Source organism: Nesoenas mayeri, assembly GCF_963082525.1.
Source record: "Nesoenas mayeri genome assembly, chromosome: 9".
NCBI classification, from domain to species: Eukaryota; Metazoa; Chordata; class Aves; order Columbiformes; family Columbidae; genus Nesoenas; species Nesoenas mayeri.
The window spans coordinates 11,424,475-11,440,639 of record NC_137557.1 but is presented as its reverse complement, the minus strand read 5'-3'; the positions used below and the strand labels follow the sequence as shown (position 1 = coordinate 11,440,639).

Genomic DNA, 16,165 nt, shown 5'->3' with positions numbered 1-16,165 from the left:
GCTGGCAACTTGTCCTTCACCAATGTCCATAGGTCCCTTTCAACCTCAACTATTCTGTGGTTCTGACATTGTTCAGACTGCTCTGTTTGTTTAGGGGCCGTGAGCTGTTTTCATATAATATCTGGACGATGCCCTCTGTTTATGTTTCAGTCTTCTCTGGTAATTTTATATGAGACTGTTATCTTTTCCAACGGGGATTGTTTTCATAAGTTTTGCAGATGATGGCATATTTGCAGTTCACAGATCCAATATGGAAACTTGCTAATTTCTCTGAGGAGAAGCTTAACAGATGGCAGTCAAAAGAGAAAGTAAGGGATTTTATAGATATATTTTTTTTTTTCTAATGAGTGAAATGCTGGTATCTACAGTTACGAACAAAGAACTTCAGAAATATTTTGCTGATCAGAAAACAAATGTGGCAAGGGGGAGCTACAGTGTTATGCAGAATGAGAATCAATTTAGGTCATCCTGATTTGACATTCATTAGCATAGTATAGAGACAAAAAAAGAAGAAAAAAAACCAACCCAATTGTGTATCTCAATACCAGAAGGCAATGTGCATAGAATTGTTAGTTTGAATCAGAGTATTTGTATGGAATGAAAGTAAACACCTCATACACAGCTCCAAAAATGTTCAAAAATATCAACTGAACAGTAGTCGTTATTGAGGTCTGAGTCAGCAGAGCATACGTAAAACAGCATTTTTTACATATGGACAGACAGGGAAGATGTGCTGTTGGTTTGCTGCAACCCTTGCAGGAAGGAACTAAAAATAGATGCAGAAGGCTGATTCAATGTATGCACTGTGATTCATTATTTAAAATCTTTGGGCTGACATTATTTAAAGTCTTTGGGCTGACAAGGGGATTCTTGTTGCTTTTGATTCTGGCTAGTAGTTATGAGTATGTAGGCATCTGTCCATTAGGATCTGACCTGTGATTAACGGCTTGTTTCTGATCAGCCATTACTCAGTTCTTGCATGATTATGATACATTTACCAGTTCTTTTATAAACTAGATGCTTACATAGTAACTTTTTTTTTCTTTTCTGTAAGGATTGTATTATCAAGCTCAGATTTTTAAAATTTAAGATGAGATGGTGTTCCCTTACAAATCAAAATGCAAGCTGTTTTTTTTTATTTTTTAAAATAACCCTAGAGAAAATGGAAACTATAAAGGTTTTTTTGGTTTTGTTTTTTTTCAAAGCTGTAAGTAGCTTTTGAATTTATGTGCATATTTGAGTGTCATTCCATGCCAAGAACTGTCACTTTTTGTCCTAGAGGGCAAGAATATCCTCTCTAATTGTGCTTTGACAACACAAGGCTAGAGGAGGAATTGGAGGAATTCCTGCCACTCCATCTGCCTCCCTGTCCCATCTCACCTGCTCTGCTGATTTATCTGTTAAGAGCATGGCTATGATTTGGGCTGGGGAACTGATCTAGCTTTAAAGAACTTCAGGGAAGTTTGCTGATCTGGTTTGTAGGATGGGCACTGAAACAATTGTGCTGGCACAGTGAATGGTAGGGAGAGGAATAGGTAACGGTCTGTGGGAAAAGGGGGAGACTTCAAACCCTTGGATGACCCCATATGTCATCAAACTGAAGCCACAGTGTGAGTTCCCACAATTTCAAACAAATATGGAAGAATAAATCAGATCTATATTATTGTAAGAAAATCATAGTGTACCACAGATAACATATGCAATTTTATTTCATGTTGTCCACCAAATATATACAGACAACACGTGATTCGGAGTTCACTACATGCTATAAACAAAATAATTGGTATCCTAAACCTGTCACTTTCAGTGTTTTCTTAGAGATTTTATATTTCCACTGCAATCCTTGTAGAGTGTTATAGGGCTTTTATTATTTTTAATAACAATAAATCTCATTATTGTGGGTAAACAGGAGTCCACGCTTGTTCGTAACCAGAACAGTGATGGCATTTCTAACCCGATGTATATTCTGGCTGCTGCAAACATACTTCACTTGAAGCAAGACAGCTATGTTGCTATTTGTAGTCTTCAACATCACTGAAGGGAAGGAAATCTGTATCAGTGTCTCATTTTCATGTTTGTTGTTTGTTTCATCTACAGTGGCCATCACCAGTGTAAAAAAATAAGGTTTATGTCATGAGGGAAAAGCTAAAAGAGGAGCCCATTAATTCCTGAATGTGCGAGAAGTTGCTTATTTCTTGAGGTGGTTAACAGGAAACATAATTCATACAGGAGGTGCTTTGTGCTTCATCTGCATTTGTGACTTAATGGTCCCACTATTGAGTGGGTTAGCCATGCTTGGTGGTGACCTGGATCCTTTTTGTAGGAGGAAGATAAATCTGTGGTTTTGCTGGGCACACATAAAGTAAACAAAAAATGCTAGTTATTCCCTTTTGTCATCCTTGCATCTTCTTCAAAAAGCATTGGAGAGGTAATAACCTTGCACTTACGGTAACTAGCCATAAAATAGAGAAAAGCTGCTTATCCACTCAGCGTACAAGGTCTGCAGCATTATCATTGTTGCTGTTTTTCTCACTGTGGGCTGCTACCAGACAGGAAAAGGGAAACAGTATCAGAATCTAAGTAAGGTCTGACTGGAGCACTACAGATGGGAAAAGGCAGTTATAAAATCTGGGTGCTATAACTTTCTTTTTTTAAAAAGAAGAATCATTTACTTACTTTGGAGGTAAAAAGCATTATGGAAGCAAATGTAAAGTGCTTATATTCAAGTCTGTGTCTGTGAATGCTATGTGAACTACATTATAACATATGAAGTGTTGGATAGGTTTTGTGTCACATAGTGCTTTACTCTTATATAATCTGATGTTTTCAAAATTTTTACTTTCAAAAAATATCTAAAGGAATGATTAAACCTTGCAGTAGGAGAATGTGAGATCCAGTGATGTTTTCTGTGTCCATTTCAAGAGCAAGCCAAAATCGTTCATAGCACAACCACAGTCAAGGGAGTCAACTTGAGCTTGACCCTGGGTATATAGGCAGATGGGACAGACCCAAGTAGCTCTCAGGCACAAGCCCAAATATATTTTTTTCAGTAAAACTAATAAATCCATAATGTGTTTGTCACTTGAATTCAGAATGTTCTATAGTATTTCAGATTTAAAATCTACCTCTGTCAAGATTAGTACATTTTTATTATGATTATTTTTGTTCCATCATGCACACACACGTGCATATATGCTTCCTTCCAGCTTCTAGTTCAAGAACATTGTAGATGTACTTGCAGATACAGGATTCATGAAGTAATTTTACTCTTAAGATTTAAAAAAAGGTCCAAATGTATGTGTGAGACTTAATATTTTGGATTATGCGGTAATTCTGGACATCAGATTAATCAAGCAGTTTTACTTAATTCCACTTGATTGATACCTCTACATATTTTAGGAAAACACAGTTTATCAGTTAAAGGTAAATGTGTTGTAGAATTATTTTATGTATTATGTTTCAATCACTAATTTGGTGCAAAGATTCAAAGTTTGTGTTGTCGCATTTGTTTTTTTAGTCCTTAATGATGCTTAATACCCAATTTGAGACTCTAATAACATTGTTGCAGCATTTTGTGGTGAATCTTTTACATGGCTAATGTTTTTGAGTGTTTTCAATGTTTTTAGCTCTGATTATTCCTCCCACACGCCCTTACAGTGTGAAGTATCTATATTCTGAAATTTTATGAAGGTAGAAGACGTTAAGCAGATGTTTTGGTGTCAAGAATACCTCAAACAGGATCCAAAATTAAATACCAAAGTTGTGAAGATGCTGGTTTGAGTTCAGCATGCATGCAAAGAATGAATTGTGCGGAAACTGAAATTTATGATTATTGGATTTTTTAAATAAGCTTATTTTTAAAGTATTGAAGGCTATTTATTTTTTGTCTTGTAACCCATACAACTCCTTTCAGTCCTTTTGAATATCTACTATCACTGTCAAAAGGACGGGTAGCAGTTTGTGTGTCCCATGGCCCAAACTCTTGTCTTTCAGTGGAGAGCTCCTTTCAGTTCAGTAGTGACACAAGCATTTGCTGATACAGGAAGAAGTGAGAATGACCTTGTCCTTTCTGTCCTGTTACATCCCGTTGTTACTAGAACATAGGAATGTGTTTTAGCTATTTGTAAGATGTGGAAGAATTGCTCTTTTCTTTTCATGACTTAGTGGTTACACAATTGTCAGTTACGTAAAAAGGAAAAATTTTACTTCTATGTAAATTAGCCTAGAAGAGTTATATAATCTTGTTGTATTTTGGATACTTCTGTGTGATTTTAATGATGAGCCCACTATAAAAAGCTGAGTGGAAAGGAGGATGCAAAATGGTGAGAGTAGTATGAAGAGTTTTTTGGGTTTTGGTGGATTTTTTTGCCATTTTATTACATATTTTTAGAAGGAAACGGGGATTAATGAGGTGGTTTTGCATCAGTGTGTCAAAACAGTTTTGCTTTCACAAACTAAATGTGTTATTTTTTATTCTATTTCTCTTAAGGAGAAATAAGACTGACAGTATTTTTAAAGTACATTACGTAGGCATTAAGACAAAAGTGATTTGCACTAAGAGATGTGGGGGGGTGACATTTTTTTTTTTCTTTCATATCCATTAAGCACATTTCCCTGAGAGGGAGGGAAAAGATGACAGCAGGTTCTAGAGGTGTATTTTCTTCTCATATCAGCTATAGAATTTCCAGTTTTATTTTTAGGGACAACAGAAATCTGTTTAAAGAGACAGTCTTGACTAATATACATCCAGGTTTGCATCCATTCCATTGATAAAATGCGATGTAAAGAGAATACAGTGAATATACTTTGTAAAGCAAAACTATTTCCACAGTTTTATGCATTTTTATATGTATCAATGAATGTATGGTCTTGTTATCTCTTGGAAGTTTCTCACAGGTGTATGATATCCTTGCTTTTCTTCTAAACTCTTCTTGTTAACTCATGACATCAGGAGGGTGTGGAATTTTTTTTTAAAAGTGTTTCTAAAAAAGTCTCTGTATCCATCACAACTGCGAAGAAAAATTTGAAAATTTCTTTCAGATACTTTCAGACTACTCTTAGTAACTTATTGTTCCTCACTGCCTTTAAGTTCTATATTTTCTGTAAATATGCAAAAGCCCTTTGTAGGCACACTGTCTTCCCCACCCATATGTCAGATCAGCACAGAGTTCTAAGCAACCCTCGTCCATTTGTGAATCATTCATCCTGAAATGCAAACTGCCACAATGCCGTTGTAATTGGCAGAACAGTTCATCGTCTCATGCTTCATTGCCTGTAAAGCTGCTTTGAAAGCCCTTAGTTGGGACTGCTGTTAAAATCCCTGGTTGCAGAACTTCAAAGATCTTTTTTTTACAAAAGAGAAGCAAATATTTTCCTCCATATTGCTACCAGTGGCTACTGAAGCAGAGTACTTCAAAATTGACATATGTTCCACACTGTAATTCTGGTGAATAGTTCATAGAGAACTGAATAAAGACATAGCAGCAAAATGCTTGTTACTACTTCTGCTCCATAGGCATCTGCTCCGTGTTCTGCTCTTCTCTTCAGTAACATTTTTCTGTACCAGTTATTTTTATTATCCTTGCTGATATTTTTAGCTTACAGCTCCCAAGATACTCTCTAAGTCTGAAGCTGTGGTCTTCTCCTTCCCATTAATAAAATCCATTCTGAGTTCCATTTTAAGCAGTGTAGGGTAATCAGCACTATTTTTAGTACATGTAACTGAGAATACCAGTTTCCATGGAACATTGTTTTCTTTACTTTAGAGAGATGGAAGAACAGCTCTCCAGTTGACTTCATGTGCAGAAAAACATGTCTCTGACGCTCCAAGTCCCAAATGCTTGAGCAGGTGTGGGGCTTTCCCAGAATTTCCTGTTCGTAAGTGCTTGGAGAACACCTTCATTTTTTATGCATCAGCATTCTCACTTTGACCTTTTACAGCCAGAAGTGACAGCCACAATCAGTTTATTTTTCTTCCCATGTTCAAAAAGAGAATTTAGGAAGGAAAAAAATACATCAGTGACTGTGAGGTGTAGCAGATGGGTACATGTCATATCAGAGGTTAGACAACACCTGTATTCTAAGAATCTACTTGAACCTGCAATTTCATATGAGTATGACTATCCTCATACTAATAGTGTGATTGAAAAGCATATAAGAAGTAAGTCGTATTTGTCAGGAAAAGCTGTTTCTTTGTGGAACTATTCATTGGAAATGCAATGTGCAGAAACAGCAGCAACAAAAAGAAATTAATTTGATGTATAATGTTTCAGTATGACAGTCCAAGCCTTGTCTAGCAGTGTTAATCAAAGGTATGAAGGCTTAACTGAAGGCTGCTTTTTGAGGAGGAAGAGTCACATCTGTCTTAAAAATGCTGCTCATGGACAGTATTGTAAGCAGCTGTATCTGAAGATGTGACAAAATAGCTACTGCATATCAGAATTATGATGATGGACAGTAGAGATGTGGTTTTGGTACCTAGAACCACCAGTTGACTGATGGAGTCTTCCTGTAGTCGGCACTGCACGGTCCCTTAGATACATCTAGGGATACCACAGATAAGCTGATTTTGCAGGGAATTATAAAGAAATCATTGTAACTGGCTTTATGAGAGCAAATGGAAGCCTCACAGCTACTGAATGTATCACCAAGCTGTATATAGGTTTAAAGCACAAATGATATAAGTGTCTATCATGTATCAGTTTATAAATCTTTGTTTTTGTCATGGTTAATACAAGATCAAGTGTTGACAAAGGGCAGTGTAGAAGATGCACTGAAAATGCACAAATAAAAGAATACCTCTTTCACAGAAATGCATTGAACTAACATTTTACTTCAGGCAATTAATGACAGAACCATCTTATTTGACCAAACGCACTTTATTCTATCTTTTATGCTCTAATTTATTCTCATAGTGTGCTGTGAAGTCTTGCTTGGAGTGTCTCTTCTCAGCATAAAACTGTTTGTCAAATTTCTATTAAGCTTAAGGTGAAAAATAAATGAGCCATTCACTTCAGATATTTCAAAACTAATACTGTTCTATTATTAATGCAGCAGAAAGTCAAAGATGTGGGTATGTACAATTATGGTTCAGTGTTCAGTCAGACACTACTTTTTTCCGTATTTTAGGGAGGACATCATTAAAACAGTGTTTCAGGTCATAGAAAGAATTATTTCAATGAATTTTATCAGTAAACTTTTTAGACAGTTTTATATATTAACTTTTTCTTTCATCAGATCCTGGCAGAAGGTGACTTTAGTACATAGATAACAATGAAATACAATATTCTGTCCAATCTTTCTCTGAATCTGGAATTTAAATAAAAATGAGCAAAAGGTTGATTCTTATAGCACAAATGTTTTTAGGGAAAAATAAATAAAAGCCTAATTGAATAATACTGAAGAAGCTGTGGATAAAGTAATTGCATTTTGACTAGAGAAGTTTGACATTTTGATTCTCTTCTGTTTCATATGCTCTGAATTTTCAGCCCTGACAAAAGTCATTGAAATGATGGTAAAATTGTACTTAGCCCAGAACTGAGTGGCATATGGTACACAAGTATCACTCTTAAATTCTCCCAGCAAAAACTTTTCAGAAATCTCAGAACATTTTACTAAGACCAGTAAGTTAAGTGATAGAGCATTATGAAACACCAGGTTATAACTGTGTATCCCAGACGGAGCAGTACAGAAACTGATGCTCAAGGTTTATGCTTGCATTGTAAAAGAAAACACAAAACATAGTCACTGCAAATGTAGGAATGTAGTTCTCACTGTCTATGCAGAAGCTTTCTAGAGATTGCCTCTTTTTGTGCTACTAAAATTAACTTCATAATTGATTAGCATATTTTTCTTCTTACATTCCAGTATGTTCTCTAGAGTCTTTCTTAAATTAATAGCAGTTCTGGGCCTGGCAGAGTTAAATTGTTAGACTTGCATAAAGAAAGGAATTCTGTTTCTAGGAGGATTTTCATGCTATAAAACTAAATTTCATTACAAGCAAAATCTGAAATTTAAATTATTCTCAAAGCATTTGTTGTGCTCACAGATCCTGAAAGCACAGTGTGTTCCAAGGAGTCTGGCATCCAGCAGGGAAAGGGCAAGAACCTCCTTAAGTCCTTTCAGTACCTTGGTTTCTTTATGAAGTTTCACTGCACTCTGTAGGACCAGGCCCATGAGTATTTAAAAACTGAATGATTGTGCTTTAAGTAGCAGCCCTGGAAATCTCCAGATTTTTCAGTGTGAACTGTGTTTTACTGGGGAGGCTGGTCTTGACCCTTTCAGTTTTGAACCCTGATCGTGATGTGCAGGTAGGTTCCTCAGCCTCCTGAACTCTCATGGCAACTAATAAATGGCTGGCAGGGGGAAAAGGAACTCTTACATGTTTTTTTCTCAAAGCATTTTTTTTTAAATAGTTCCAATACTTCTTTTTACTTAATAGTTTTGGAAGTTCAGTTACTAGAGAATCGATTATAAATTGGGCCTGGAAAATATGTCAAGAGGACATCTAGTCTAGCACCTTGCCTCAGGGAGGAGAGATTGACCATATCTTTATTTAATCTTTTCTTTAAAAATATTTCAGTTCTAGAGATTCTGCCACCTGCCTAGGCAAGTCCTTATGAATTCCTCCTATTTTTATTCCAGATGACTTAACTCTCCCTTTCTGTATTTTAATTTTTTAATTTTTTTTTTCCATGCATCAAACTCCATCTTATATTGTGAAGTGATTCCTTTTCAAACATTGGATGTTTTCTCCTGTAAATTGTTCTTGAGAGTTGATCTTTCACAGTTTATTCAGGTGTGAAGCTCAAGTTGTGGATAAATGGAGAAAGCAGAGATGCTTTTCATCTGGAACGTTTTGAGCTTCATTGCTCCTGTAGTAATCTGCAGATTGACAAGCAATAGACAGAAGATAATGTCTCAGTTATACATCTCTGTTGGACATTCTAGGATGCTTTTTGATTCCCAAAACAGGCCCTCAAAGCTTGAGCAAACTGATTTTTATCATCAGTTCACTGAAGTAACAGCTTTGAGGGATTTTCAATCCTGCCCAACTTTGATCAGACCAAACTTTTTCTAAATTATCATGTTTTGAACCAGTTTCACCTTTCCACTTAATGTTTTGTCTAATTCTTTCAAAGTGAAGACTGAAAACACTTTCACTGTGTATTAAAGCTGAACAACAGATTTGGGATTGTTTTTGTTTGTTTGTTTGTTTCCCATATTTAAATATTATAACCTTGATCAATTTTTGCATTATGATTAAGGACATGCTGTAAGAAGTCTCGACAGCTTCTCGCACAAAAATAAAAACAAAAGGGGGATACGTGTGGATTTATTTTGTTATATTGTGGTACAGTACCAATGCTCCTGATAGCAGTTTTATAGAAACTTATTAGAATGCATGCTGCCGATTTCTGATAGCTTCTTTCCTTAGTGATTGCAGTCGCACAGAACGTGAAGGTTGCTTTCTGCTTGTGAAGAACCTCCATGTCAATATGGAAAATGTGGTATTTGTTTCATAGAGCTCTCAAGAGAGAAGCATTGAATTCTGAACCTCTAGTTGTAAGTTTGGAAATTATTCAGTATGGGCAGGTATACTGGAAGGCTTTTAGAGTTTTGAAGGCTGCTCTGGAGATGTTTTCTGCCCCATGCTATGAATCTTCACTCCTTTTCTATTGTGGGCTTTTTGTCTGCAAGAAGAGTCTTGCTTTCCATGGGAAGAGGTGATGGCTTTATTAGGGCAGCTGAAATAGTTGAGAAAAACAGATGCACACTTTGTCCTGAAGTGCTTCAAAGCATTTCCATGTGCAGAGTTTGCTTTTTTTTCCAGTTTTGTTGCTTGGTCTCCCAAAATATCTCATGAGAAATCTCATTCCCATGCTTGCATGTTAGACAGTCATGTGTATGGAAACTCACCATTTTCAGTTAAAGGGAGATTTTAAAGTATGTATGAATCTGCTGATATTGTGAGATTTCTTCTTAAGATCTTAAAATTGTAAATGAAGTATTCTGATGCTTTCTGGTCTGTACCTTCCTCCATTTGACGTATCTGTTTAGTACACTATTATTCTACACTTCTTTCAGCTGAGCCTTCAACCTTGGATCACAGAAAACCCCCTGCATTTATAAAATAACCTATAGTCACCTTAGCTGCATTGACCCCACTTTGAGTCAATGAGATGATCAGATTGTATTCTTTAAAAGGGGAAGATGTATATTCAGATTTCCAGGCTTTTTGGTATATGCAAAGAATCACATCTCATCAAGATGCCAGTATTTCATCAACGTACATCCTCTCTGGTGTGCTTCTTGTCAGAGTTCTCACAAAACCTTGTTTGTGCGATAGCTCACCCCTCAAACAGTTTTGGTAGCACTACTTCTGTAGCATTTAAACATTTTGGCATTCCTACCAAAGCAAACAGCCTTGTAGTAGCATCATTCAGTGCAGACAGACACACACAATTTCAGGCTGTTTAAATTTCTGCTCTTCCCTGAAAGTCTGTGTTCAGTTCTTACTTGAATTTGAAAGTTATTCCTCATCAGTAATTCTATTTTTCTCTGATTTCTTTAATTACAAATAAAATTTAATTTGTTGTGTTTAAGTCGTACACAATCTAATATCTACTTGGACTCATTGACAGTTTATTTCTTGTGGAACCATTGCCCAAAAAACTATATTATGTGCTGGTAATTTTGTGGCACATATTCTTGAAGAGATTTTTTTTTTTTTTTTTCAGTAAGGTAAGTAAAAAATAATCACTGCTTATCTAAATAAGTTGTTTTAAGCTTTATTGGAGACATTTGCTTATTTTGTTTTGTTGATACAGAAGAGAAATTTTCTAATTTTCATTTACTAAATTGCTGATGTCTTTCTGTCATTTAAGATGGAAGCTACAGACAAAATCGACTGAACCTCACAACACTGTTAGTACAACCTATTTCTGCAGTGCTTGCCAAGAAACTTGTTTCCTTACCTGAGGACACTGTTCAAAAAGACAGGTGTATACCCCTCCAAATGCCAGCTACAGGTAATGCTTTTTAAATAATCTTTTCATCTAACTATGAAATGTTTTTCAAGGACTCCAAAGAGGTTTCACTGATCATGTTTTGCTTAGCTGCTCTCTAGAAGAGACTATGAAGGATCTAAAAATTATCCTCCCATAATCTGTTAGATGGAAGTTGTTTTTTGGGGGGTGGAAAGGCAGCCTCTTAGTGTAAGGCATTAAGCTCTGATCTTTAATATAGACTTAAAAACAGCCTCTACCTAGATACTGTCACTAGGGAGATTTGGTTAGTGCTGCAGTATGGCTTGTTTAAGCCTTGTTGTACTACTAAGAACATGATTTTAACATTAAGGCACCAGGAGCGCTATCAAAGTTATTCTGTGTCTTTTTTCTACTATAATTCTAAACAGTGATATGTCTTTCTGTGTTCCTTAGTTTGTACCTGCTATAGAATAAACAGTGTATTGGTGTCTCAACCTTCAGGCACCTTTTCTTCCAAGTTTCACCAGGAAAATGGTCATAATGATAAGAACAAAATACCTTGAGTAGAGCTACATGTAATGAAAGAATGCATTCAGAGTTTCTCTTCTTAGATACTGCCATTAGCAAAGTCATACAGATTCTTTCTTGAACAACTTACTGCTGACGTGGGGGAAAAAAGTGAGAATACAGCCTTCTAACAAAGATACTACACAATGTTTCAATGAAGGAATGAATGCCTTCCGGATAGTGTTCTGGATGGGATGCATGTTTAAACAGTAATTCTGTTTTGATTTTTGTTTTGTAGTAGTCTAACTTTCACCAGGAAAAAAAAAAAAAAGGCAGAAAAAATTGTATGTTTTATTATAATGCCTATTTAAATGAATTGATTTGCAGCAGTGGCCCTGGAAAGGGGAGGCAAACTAAGTTAACCACTGTATCCTGTGATGAGAACAGTAAAAGCAAATTTTAAGGGCAACCATTGTACTATCCTGTATGTGCTGTATCACTTATTTATTGCTTTTGGAAAGTTGTTGTGGAATAGGAATAAAATACAAGTCATAAAAAAGGTTGATTAGTTTTATGACTTGTGTTAGCATTTGTAGTTACACATACTAAAATAAAGCAGAAAGATCTAATACTTCATGGCTTAAGCTGTTGTGGTTAGGCAGGACTATTGCTCTCTATGCATGGCTGACTGGATATTAAAATTTTAAAGATGAACTGATCTTCTCCACAACCAGTAGACAAAGACTGTGTAAATGGGAAAGGTCAATGTGGAAGGAACAAGTGCTGAACCATTCCAGATAGGATGTGTGAAGCTCGCTAGGATTGCAGGAATTGTCAACAGCTGAAGTGCCTAAATGAAAGCATGAATTTGGGCTGGCAAGTGACATTCATTTCGAAAAGATAAAAGGCTGCACTATGTCCCTTCCTCAAAAAGCTTGGTGTGGAAGCTGCAGAACAGAATCACCTGGAGGGTTGCTTGTTCTACTTTTTCTGTGCCAGGTGTGATGCATCTTGTTTTATTTCCCTGAAAAGCCAGGAATTCTGTGTGGTGGAATATTTCTGGAAAGAAAGAATATTCCAAGCTACCAAACTAGTAAAAGCCAATCCACATCTGGCTTACTGTGGGTGAACACAACAGCTTGTGTTTGATTTCATGGAAAGTTTCTGAACTGCAGTAATCTATGTGAGATTTTTTTTTTAAAGTTCTTAGTTTATTGAGCAAGTAGGGTCTATAAGTAGTCTTGCATAATTCTATAATGCATTTTTATATAATTTGCCTTGAAATAATGGTGGAACTGTGGGTGTGCTGGAGCATAGTGTGCTGAAGTGTTCTGTAGCAGTCTTAATGGAAGAGATAAAAGACTGATATCATGATAAGAAATCTTGTCTATTTAATAATAATATTAATAGCTAAAGAGAAAATGCTGAACAGAGCAATGCATATGAGAACAGTGAAGGCTGAATTTGCAGTCTTCCTGTTGATCTGAAGAAGCTTAAGAGAGAGTTTTCACTTCTGACGTAGAGCTTATCACTTATCTGCCGAAAGACGTGAATGAGCAATTCAGATGATTGGTTGGCTTAAAATTTGTTAGAATAAAATGATCATCATTCTGCCATCAGTATGTTTCAAAAAGCTGAACAGCAGATTCATCAGTAATGATTAAACATTTATATATAGTTTTCTCACATTGCCTCTTTTTTCCCTTAGCCTTGCAGTTTTCAAGAGACATAATGTGACAGAGGGAGTGGGAGGATATGGAGAGAAATACCTGAGATATATTGAACACTTAGAACCTACAAAGTGAATAGTGAGAATTGAAGTTAGTTATTACCTTTGTTTTAATTGAAGTTAGTAATTAGTTTTGCTTTTTGTTTAGTATGGTGCATCATTGTTAATCCTCATTAATCTGAAATTCTGCACTCCCGTGAACTTTTTCCACAAAAATGGGCAATTAAGAGGAAAAGTGCAGTTTTAAAGAGAAGCTGTGCATTCTGAAGCTTTCTTTTTTACAGGATATTGCTAAGATATTTGCTACAACATTGTGAAGGTTGTTGTAAAACTGAAGTACCCCTATAAATATATATGAAGAAAGCTGCCTTGCAGTGTTGCAGTAAAGTTTCTTCCTTAAATTATCTGCCAGTTTGTAGATTTCAGTCAGACACAAATCATCCCTTTTCAATGAACCTCTTGAGTATTTGTAGTAATTCTGTCTAGTGGAATATAATTTATAAACGGTTTTTCATCATTAATGACCATACAAGACTGGGTTTGAGGACTCATCACAGAATCACAGAATGTTAGGGACTGGAAGGGACCTCAAAAGATCAGATACTCCAATCCCCCTGCTGGAGCAGGAACACCCAGATGAGGTTACACAGGAAGGCATCCAGGCAGGTTTTGAATGCCTGCAGAGTAGGAGACTCTACAACCTCCCTGGGCAGCCTGGTCCAGTGTCTGTCACTCTCACTGTGAAGAAGTTTCTTCTCAAATTTAAGTGGAATCTTTTGTGTTCCAGTTTGAACCCATTACCCCTTGTCCTATCATTGGTTGTCACCGAGAAGAGCCTGGCTCCATCCTCGTGACACTCATCCTTTATATATCTGTAAACATTAATGAGGTCACCCCTCAGTCTCCTCTTCTCCAAGCTAAAGAGCCCCAGCTCCCTCAGCCTTTCCTCATAAGGGAGATGCTCCACTCCCTTGATCATCTTTGTGGCTCTACGCTGGACTCTCTCCAGCAGTTCCCTGTCCTTCTTGAACTGAGGGGCCCAGAACTGGACACAATATTCCAGGTGTGGTCTCACCAGGGCAGAGTAGAGGGGCAGGAGAACCTCTCTCAACCTACTAACCACCCCCCTTCTAATACACCTCAGGATGCCACTGGCCTCCCTGGCCACAAGGGCACAGTGCTGGCTCATGGTCATCCTGTTGTCCACCAGGACCCCCAGGTCCTTTTCCCCTACACTGCTCTCTAATAGGTCATTCCCCAACTTATACTGGAACCTGAGGTTGTTCCTGCCCACATGCAGGACTACACTTTCCCTTGTTATATTTCATTAAGTTTTTCCCTGCCCAACTCCCCAGCATGTCCAGGTCCTGCTGGATGGCATCACAGCCTTCTGGCGTGTCAGACACTCCTCCCAGCTTGGTGTCATCAGCAAACTTGCTGATAGCACACTCTATTCGCTCATCCAAGTCATTGATGAATATATTCAATAATACAGGCCCCAGTACTGACCCCTGAGGCACTCCACTAGATACAGGCCTCCAACTAGACTCTGCCCCATTGACCACGACACTCTGGCTTCTTCCCTTCAGCTGGTTTGCAGTCCACCTCACTACCTGGTCATCCAGACCGCATTCCCTCAGTTTAGCTGTAAGGGTGCTGTGGGAGACTGTGTCAAATGCCTTCTTCAAGTCAAGGTAGACCACATCCACTGCTCTGCCATCATCCATCCATCTTATGTCCTCATAAAAGTCAATGAGGTTGGTCAAGCATGACTTCCCCTTGGTGAAGCCATGTTGACTGCCCCTAATGACCCTCTTATCCCTGATACGCCTTGAGGTGGCACCAAGGATAAGTTGTTCCATCAGTTTCCCACGGGTGGAGGTGAGGCTGACCGGTCTATAGTTACCCCGATCCTCCTTCTTGCCGTTTTTGAAGACTGGAGTGACATTTGCTTTCCTTGAGTCCTCAGGCACCCCTCCCGTTTCCCAAGACTTGGCCCATGAATATCCATTTAAAAATCAGAGTATATTTTTAGTAGCCAATATAGTTGGTTAATCAAATAAAAATCTAGTAGGGGAAAAAATTATGGATACTAGATTTCAAAGAGACTGAATCCAGACTGTATATTGCTTAAGGATTTTGTTACAGGGACATTTGTCTAGCAGTTTTGACATATTCCTGCACAAATAATTTTATAATTCAGCAATACTGTACATTGTCATAGATTCATTATCGATTTTTACTTATCCAATTTGATGTTGTTGCACAAGATTTTTTTCAGAGATAATACGTAAATCATTAAATATATACTATGTTATAAGTTTATTTGCTTTTGGGAGTATGTAAGTTATGTTGCGTATAGCATTTTTTGGTAAAAAAGTTATATTGTTACATAAAATGCTTATGATGTTTACATTTCTTCATTTAAAGTCCTATATTTGAACTTAATTGAAAACTGTTTTAAAATGTGGAGTAGATAAGGTTTTGCACTTAAGTTGACATGATGAAATACTGGGAACTAACTAAAATATATTTTTCACAGTCCAGTAAGATTTCAAAAGCCCATTAACTAGGCAGACTGGTATGGCAGTAGTAGTATGGAATGTTACTCATTTATTCTGGAAAATAACTAATGAAAATGAAGCATTTGTTTCGAATGACAGCAAAATCTGCTGTTACATATGTTTTAATGTATACTTGTCATATTGATATATTTAGCAGGATATTCCAAATATTATGTACCAGCCCATATTATTCTGCACAGTATCACCAATAGAATATAAGAAATCTATGACATATTTAATTATTCGTTGTATGTAAATAGCTTATGGTATTTCTACACTGAGTGCAGTGAGTGCAGTTCTTACTGTATCATCATGTTCTGTGGTATTTGATATTATTTAAAGTCTTGAGGCAAATAACTTAGGAAAACTGTAGTTTT

The 16,165-nt window shown here is 36.8% G+C and overlaps 1 protein-coding gene across 1 annotated transcript in view; it reads left to right on the top strand.

Moving 5' to 3' along the window:
• Positions 1-16,165, top strand: part of NAALADL2 (N-acetylated alpha-linked acidic dipeptidase like 2) — a gene marked incomplete at both ends in the record, with an annotated part of 329,666 nt that overhangs the window by 209,481 nt on the left and 104,020 nt on the right. The window contains one exon of the mRNA XM_080349764.1: positions 10,887-11,030. Within this exon, the coding sequence (XP_080205890.1) occupies positions 10,887-11,030 (144 nt within the window). The remainder of the gene's footprint in view (positions 1-10,886; positions 11,031-16,165) is intronic.